General features: G+C 41.9%; 2 protein-coding genes across 2 annotated transcripts; one reads left to right on the forward strand and one right to left on the reverse strand.

The window, feature by feature from the left end:
- Window positions 1-343: 343 nt before the first annotated feature.
- LOC139292035 (frizzled-7-A-like) lies at window positions 344-2,050 on the forward strand. Its single transcript, XM_070914162.1, has one exon. It carries the CDS (start codon window positions 344-346, stop codon window positions 2,048-2,050), a length of 1,707 nt encoding a protein of 568 aa, XP_070770263.1.
- A 4,828-nt stretch (window positions 2,051-6,878) lies between these two features.
- On the reverse strand, window positions 6,879-7,805 carry LOC139292669 (olfactory receptor 11A1-like). The gene has a single exon (XM_070915031.1). The coding sequence runs from the start codon at window positions 7,803-7,805 to the stop codon at window positions 6,879-6,881; it is 927 nt and encodes a 308-aa protein (XP_070771132.1).
- Between the last annotated feature and the right edge of the window lie 1,154 nt (window positions 7,806-8,959).

Here is an 8,959-nt window from a genome sequence, read left to right on the forward strand (position 1 = left end):
AGTGACGACGCTTATCGTGTTGAACCCGCAGGAATAATTTGGGTTTGCATTATTTAAAGAGAATGGGACTTTAAGTGGTATTTTCGCCGGGTTGGGAGTGAGAGTGGACTGCTTGGAGTCACTTACAAAGACCATCAAGAAGTCATGACACGACGAACGTTTCACTTGGATTTATCTTCATAAAATACGAGGAAAATACGATTACGGACATCTCAGCTCGAATTACTCGGACTACACGCTAAGTGTCGGGACAGTTAATGTAGATTTTCTTTGCTTTTCAACCGTTTTCAAGTCGCCCTACTTGGATCAAAGTTTTTCCTTCCCTCCCCCCTCCTCTTCAACTATGGCGGCGGCCAGGTCCACCACTGGCTCCGTTTTGCTGCGGATCATGTGGCTGGTGTGCGGGTTGTCCTTCTCACCCACTTCTGCTCAGCATTACAACAGTGAGAGTGGAATATCCATCCCAGAACACGGATTTTGCCAGCCCATCTCCATCCCACTTTGCACCGACATCGCCTACAACCAGACCATCATGCCGAACCTCCTGGGCCACACGAACCAGGAGGACGCCGGACTTGAAGTGCACCAGTTCTACCCTCTGGTTAAGGTCCAGTGCTCTGCGGATCTAAAGTTCTTCCTTTGCTCCATGTATGCGCCGGTCTGCACAGTGCTGGAGCAGGCCATCCCCCCTTGCCGGTCCCTGTGTGAGCGTGCACGGCAGGGATGTGAAGCCCTCATGAATAAATTCGGCTTCCAGTGGCCGGAGCGGCTCCGCTGCGAGGCTTTCCCCGTCCACGGAGCCGGCGAGATCTGCGTCGGTCAGAATACATCGGAACCCAGCAGCCCGGCCTCCTCGTCTTCTCCATATGCACCCGATCCAGTGACCCTTCCCCCAAACATCGGCCGACCCAACCTACGCCCGCCCCAGCACAACCCGTACCACCAGTTCTCCTGCCCTCTGCAGCTGGAGGTGCCATCCTACCTGGGCTACCGATTCATGGGGGTCAACGACTGCGGGGCCCCGTGTGAGCCCACTAAACCAACCGGCATCATGTATTTCCGGGAGGATGAGGTCAAATTCGGCCGGCTGTGGGTTGGGATCTGGTCCATCCTGTGCTGTGTGAGCACCTTATTCACAGTGCTCACATATTTAGTGGACATGAGGCGGTTCAGATACCCCGAGAGGCCCATCATCTTCTTATCTGGGTGCTATTTTATGGTGGCGGTAGCCTACGCTGCTGGGTTTTTCCTGGAGGACAAAGTTGTCTGTGTGGATAAATTCAACAATGACGGCTACAGGACTGTGGCTCAGGGCACGAAGAAGGAGGGCTGCACCATCCTCTTCATGGTGCTGTACTTTTTTGGTATGGCCAGCTCCATCTGGTGGGTGATTTTGTCCCTGACTTGGTTCCTCTCTGCCGGGATGAAGTGGGGCCATGAGGCGATCGAAGCCAACTCCCAGTACTTCCACCTGGCCGCATGGGCTGTCCCGGCCATCAAAACCATCACCATCCTCGCCATGGGTCAGGTGGATGGCGACGTCCTGACCGGGGTGTGTTTCGTTGGGATCTTCAACGTGGACTCCCTCCGCGGCTTCGTCCTGGCTCCGCTTTTTGTCTACCTGTTCATCGGCACGTCCTTCCTCCTGGCCGGCTTTGTGTCTCTCTTTAGGATCCGCACCATCATGAAGCACGACGGCACTAAGACGGAGAAGCTGGAGAAGTTGATGGTGCGGATCGGGGTGTTCAGTGTGCTCTACACGGTACCGGCCACCATAGTGATCGCCTGCTACTTCTACGAGCAGGCCTTCAGGGAGCACTGGGAGCGGACCTGGCACATGCAGACCTGTAAGCGCTTCGCCGTACCCTGTCCGGTTCACAACTTCGCCCCCATGACCCCGGACTTCACCGTTTTCATGATCAAATACCTGATGACCATGATCGTCGGGATCACCTCGGGTTTCTGGGTCTGGTCCGGGAAGACTCTTCAATCATGGCGGAGGTTCTACAAGCGCCTTAGCAACGGTAACCATGGAGAGACGACGGTGTAAAGTTTAGAGGACGAAAAGGCACAAAGCCACGGAGTTTTGGATATGACAACCACGTAAATGAGGTCAAATAGCTTTCATTTTAATACTCTTTTGGACATTTTTATTGGATTTTTGTGTTTTCAGATTGTGACAGCAATTCAGGCTTCTGGACACACAACCAAACTTTATATTCGATAGAAGTTGGATGAATTTTCGATATATTTCTTTGAATTTTTTTTTGGCATCATCAGACAGTCCTCAGTCCTGACTTTTGCATCTTTTGGATTATAAACTGGTGTAAATGGCCATACTGGTCCCCTGGACTGTGATGCCAGACTGGTGAAGTTACTTTTAATATGAAACTCCCAACATATTATTGATTTATATCCTTAATATTACAATTTTGAATGTACTTCCTGTCTCCTCTGGTGAGAGTTTCTCACCACAACAGAAAAGACTGATGGGTCAAGCAGCCTGTCCTTCAGTCCATGCTGCAGCAAAAAGGTCAAAGGTTTGATCCCTACAGCAGCGGCACCCTCTGACTGAATTCATTAGTTAGGGATGCCTGGATCATACATGTGCATAAGTTACTCTGCTTTTAGCTAAAGACTGAAATGCTTTAATACGCGTGTTAGATATTGCAGAGTACAATCTCGCCTGTTTTTATCTGAGGAATAATGCATCAACTCATGACTCCACCATTATGTGCCAAGTGGCTGCCCAGAAATCAAAACTTTTATATCATTTTTTTTTAATTTTCAGTCTGTTAAGTGTTTGCTCCTGTATTGAATGTTCACTCCGAAGGTGAATGAAGTTATGTATTGGTTTGCACAGCTATCCTAAAAGTTAAAAGTGTTTAAAAAATGACTGATTCACCACAGGATGACCTGTATCAAACAGTTAAAGAGACCACACACACACACACACACACACACACACACACACACACACACACGGGCCTCCACTCTCTGCAATGAAGACACAACAGCTCATTGTTTGTCTCTGTGTGTGGTCTCTCAACTGTTGGATCCCCCATCAAAAAGACTTTTTAAGCTTTTAAGACATCCAAAGCACCATTTCAAGGATCCAGGTTTAATCCGTACTGGGTGGAAATGGTTGCTCAGGATTTTTAATGTTATTTTATCCTGGCTCAAGGTGACTGTACACATTCACGCCTGTATTCTACCCAATGTAACTGAATCTGCCTTACTTTTTATAATTTCACCTGAAGTGTTAAAAGGTTTTCACAAGCAGACTGAACATTTTAGAGTTTTCCAATGAATCATTATTTTAGTGTCTGGGCTACTTTACACAAGCCTTGAAAACGCAGAGGAACTCCATTCATTTTCTCTGCGTCTGAAAACAGGACTTATGTTTGATGTTCTAAATCATGGAGATGTCAGGAAGGAGGTCAGAGGTCACAACCTTGTGGGAATATTTTTTATTTGGAGAGATAGCAGTGGAGACAGACTGTGCAGTGTTCAGCGAAGGTGGAGTGTCTTATCTGGGACAGAATCACTTGAGATAAAACGGCAGGTTATTACAACAAAATAGATTATTTTTGTTGGTGAAATTGAACATCCACATTGCCTCAACTAATCATTATTAGAACCTTTAAATACAGGGGAACCTGTCCGCTAAGTGCTCCTATCATTAGAATAGCACAACCTAAAAGTGTATTTCAGTATTGAGGCAGTTCCTTTATTTTCTGAAACCTGAGTAGTTTGTGAAATTTCAGTGGAAACTCAACACTCAAGTGACAGTGCTGAAAACATTGTTGGTAACAATAGCAAAACAGTAACCAGGGATTTAGTCCTAACGCTAATCCACTGTTGCATGCAGTACACTGGCTGTTTGAACTGCTTCAGAAAATCCCAGTTTGTTTCTCGGACTGAATAATAAAATCAGTAGGAGATCTTGTGAGGAAACCTGAGCAGCAAAACATGTTTTTATTCCGAGTGAGTCAGCAGATTGCCAGAAGTGTTTGTTTCTTGTCATATAGCACGTTTTATCTACGTATATCACATGTAAATGATGAATGCAAACGAGGGAAAACTAGACCTGGTATTCTAGTTATTTAGTTAAACTGGGTCCCAAACCCACAGCATACTGTAGAAGCAGTTTGTGTACAATAATGTCACATTTCCCTTGTGAATGTACTACGTACTTCAAACCCTGGTTAAAATATGTAGGATTGAGTTAGGAAACAGGGCAACGTTCCACCGCAGGATTCATCTCTCGTCCATCTTGTTTTTACCTAACAAGGCAAAGGTATTCTGTATAACTGTCTTCTGGCAGCTGAGATGTGCCCAATGATGTCAATGATACCAGACTGACGTGTTTGTCTTGTATTACGTTTTCAGAAGGAATATGAGTGTTTGTGGGGTTTTTTATTTGAACATATGCAACCTACCAAGTAAACACACAGTTTTTTTTAAAGGCATATTGTATTTATGGGGATACTCATTTTTGTCTTTTTTTTACTTGTTTTTTGTAATGAGGTACGCCTGTTGTATGTGTACAGTTTGAATAAACGCGATAAGGTTTGTTATGTGGTGACCCCTGTGGTTTGTGTTCAGAGATGAAACCATGTGCATGTTGAGCCTCACAGTAAATTCCTGACCTTCGAAACAGCAGTTGACAAAACAATCTCAATCTCAGAGGAAGTGGACGTTGAGTCCAGATTGTTTTGCCAACATATGCATGGTATTTATTGTTAAATAATGCAGCAGTGCAAAAGCATGTGTTCCCTGCATATCACACTTGAGACGGACCCTTTAAGTGTTTTTTGACCACCTAAATCAAGTTTGGCCCTTACTGCCTTCACTTACATCTAAACCTTATGGCACGGCAGTGAAAATACTTTTCATGCATGGGCAGGACACATGACTTTATAGACATTAGCAATGATACACGGGCAACATTGTGATGGTGCATAGCAGGACATTTGGCCAATAACTGAACAATACAAGCCCTACAATCCTAAATGTTCTGGATAATAACTTGGTACTTCATTGCCTGCACTGTTTAGTGTTACTATTTTAAACACAACGCTGTGGGCAGCAGTGTTGCTTTAATCATACAAGAACAAGTTATTCTGTGTAAATATGAATGCAGTAAATCTTAATTTAGTGCTGGGTCTGTGGTGCTTGTTCATGTTGTTCACCAAAACAACCCCCACTAAGAGCACAGAACTTTCTGACAACACTTCTCAAGTCAGGGTTAATAGTGATGCTGTTGTCCTGCCAAACATCTGTTACCTGATGAAGGTCGAGCATACCAACATGACGTAAATAAATAACTATTCCAGCGTTAAACGAGAAGAGGGCTTTTTTTTAAAGTTTTTATTCTGCCACACATCTGTAAAAACCCCTGCTCCTTTTCTGAACATATTGGATTAGTTTGTGATACTGCAGCACACTCCACAGACAGACAAATAGAAGTGCACAAATGGTTAATTCTCAGGGAAAAAAGAGGAGAAATCTCATTAAAATGTACCAAAGATGATAGACAAAAGCTACATTTCATAAATAATACCGATGTTTTTTTGAGACCAATGACTTTTATATGGATCAGAAAAATCATCTTCTCCACCACCAGCATATTGCTAATACTAATTACCATTCATGCTAATGCTAATACTCTGCTCCACTGTAGAGACCACACGGGAACACTCCATCAATGATCCAGTTTTGTATGATCAAAGTGCCACAGCACCACATGGTGATGTAAATGAGTACTGCGACTATCAGTTTCTCAGTCTCAATCTACTGAATTTGGGAAACCTAGCTGTTCTCTTCGGGTTGGGTACAGCAGCTAAACTTGTAATTAAGATGTCCCAGAAATGATGGACAGTGATGCTGATTAACTCTGACTGACTAGAACTGTGACCCTTGACATTTAACTGAAGAGTACTGATTTATCATTGTACTCCTGTAACTTTGTTGAACTCACGATGGACAACCCTCATCCTACCGACTGGGGTACCCGCAGACCCCAGAGGTGCTTTATTTTATCATTCCAATTTTTTTTCCAATTCTGTCATTTGATTCAACTTTTGTCACATATGCAGTAACGTTAGTACTGTAATAAATCTTTTTCAATGCTGAGTGTCACAATCAGTAGTGATAAACAAAGTCATTAACATCAGGACAGAGATTTTCATTCAGATCACACCAACTGAACATTTCCTCCATGACAGCTTGCATAAAAAAGCTTCGTGTGACAAATCTGATTCTTAATAACCTGTCCTTTTACACATTATTATTATCACTTATTTTGTCACCATAATGTTTTCAGATTCACAAATATCACAGATGTCCTATGCAAGACAAGTGTGGTGTAACTGAAACCCCATGCTTCAGATTATGAAGAGAGAGAAGGCCTTTAATTGTGTTTCCACCTAAGAACTGGTTTTAGAGTTGTGATCTATGACCTAACCTTCAGATCTTTATAAAAGCATGCGGCCGAGTGAAAGTTCATGCCTGCAGTTACAGACGGTGTATTTGCAAATGTATTTTTACTCTCTCTGCTACATATTGAACCTTGCATGTTAGTGGCCATGTGTGGCTGACGTTTCTAACAAACATTCACATTCACACTTTGTTTTGAACTTTTAGAGATGAAATAAAATCTCAAATTCAACGGTTCACTAAAATCTACTAAATATTTCTTTCAGTCTACTTGAGGTAATTTTAGTGTGTGCTTATATTTACTCAAAAACAATAATTATTATTTCAATTGAATATTATCTTCCTCTCTTCTGTCTATAGATTTTAAACCACACTCTGGGGACAAATGTAGTATTAATTTTCCACAGAGCAGAGATATCCCTTCTTGCTCTAAACATTTATTTTTTATCAAACAGAAATCTTTTACATGATTGTCTTATCTTCGGTAGGTTAAATCCATACATAAAGGGGGTGACCATCGGCTGACAAACGAGGAGATACACAGATAAAATAATGCGTACTTTATCCGGTATATGGGTCACATCGAACCTGGAATCAACAAAGTGAAAAAAGCATCCGACCAACATGTTAGACAGTGAGACAATCTGAGGTGCGCAGGTGGTGACGGCTTTTTGCTTGTTTTCTTTGGAGGTCTTCAGACAAACAGCCAGAATCTTCGTGTAAGAGACTGAAATCAGACTAAATGGGAGAACAATAGTTACAAAGGCAAAAAGCAGGTCAGACATCTGGCCAAGTATTGAAACTGAACATGCAAGTTTAATCACTAAGTGGTGGTCACAAAACACTTTGTCAATGGCATTTCCACAAAATGTCAAACGGATGAGGAATGAAAACGAGAATATACAAATAACAAATGAATATATCCATACAAGCAAAATGATTGTACCTACTCTCCCTGTGTTCATAATGACATTGTAGTGTAAAGGATAGCAGATGGAGACATATCTGTCATAGGCCATGGCTGCTAAACTGCAAAACTCAACAGAAGCACACGTGTAGAGATAACAGATCTGCAGAAAACACCATGGCAGGGTCACTTCATGGGTATCTGAAAACATCTGTGACAGCATGAAAGGATACAGTGCTGTGCTGCCACCGATTTCATTCACAAATAGATTACATACTAGTATATACATCGGCTCATGCAACCTTCTGTCCACATATATGACCACAACAAGAACTGTGTTGGCCACACATATGGAGACGTACCATAACAGCATTATGCTGAAATACAGGTATTTTAACTCTCCAATGTCACCGTAGGCTGCCAGCACAAAAGACACGATCTCAGTTGAGTTCTCCATTTCTGTCTTGTTTTTATGATGCAGACTACTATTCAGTTCTTGTGGAATCTGATTTCTTTGTCTCAACACATTTGATAAGTGTCCTGTCAGTCACCTGTGAGGAAATGTCAGGATGTCGCCATCAGTAATCAAACAGCAACATTAAGCATACAGTATATGAACATAAATTATACACATTTGATCCAATATCCCCGGTCTCTCACACATATGAAAGCCTCCAAGTGGCTGCTGCAGCCCTCCCAACTGAACAAGACAAAAGTCCCTGCAGAACGTTATACAGTTCTTGTACAAAGAGGTGGGTCGGGCTCTGCCAGATGGCCAACCCGCTAATACACTCTGAGTTTACCTTTGGTGAACTTTTCTTTCTTTGTCTTTTAGCCAAGTTAGCAGAGGTGCATAATTTTTCAAGATTCAATACTTTATTGCCATATAAACATGAAAAGTAGAAAAACTTTCCTCCTTACTTCATCTTTGCTTTTTTGTGAAATATAGCATCATTTGAACAGTTGTCAAATTAATGCAGTAGAGAAAAAAGTACAATATTTCCTCTTTTGTGGCCTATATAGTGGAGTACAAGTATAAAGTAGCATAAAATGGAATTACTCACGTATAAAACCCTCAAAATTGTACAGTACTTGAGGAAATGTACTTAGTTACTTTCCACCAATGCCCATTACTCATAACCTCCTCACAGACAGTTTTGGAGGAAGTACTCAGATCCTTTACACAAGTAAAACACCAAGACAATCTAAAAATAGTCCATATACCGTAACATTATATTTGTTTTGTTTGATTTCCAGGTTGAGTATGGTCACTTTTCCTGATGACCTATGTCATAGAGTGTAAGATTCATTCTGCTGTGCTTTTGCTGACACTAGGCAGATAATTTGGTATTATTTAGTCTCTAAAAAAGTTAACAGAAAGAGACAGAAAATACCTTTGTGGGTGCAGGATTATTTTTCAAATTTCAAGGTACAGGCCAACAGAACATGTGAAATACAAAAACTTAGCTTATCAAAAATAACAGAAAGCAAAAGGAGAAATACATACACGCTTGTCTTCAAACCGCAAGTTATTATTTGATCATTTTCATTGTTCACAAATGTCAGTTTACTAAAAGAAAACTTTTAATTGTCAACGTGACTTGTTAAACT

Source organism: Enoplosus armatus, chromosome 11 (assembly GCF_043641665.1).
Source record: "Enoplosus armatus isolate fEnoArm2 chromosome 11, fEnoArm2.hap1, whole genome shotgun sequence".
Lineage (NCBI taxonomy): Eukaryota > Metazoa > Chordata > Actinopteri > Centrarchiformes > Enoplosidae > Enoplosus > Enoplosus armatus.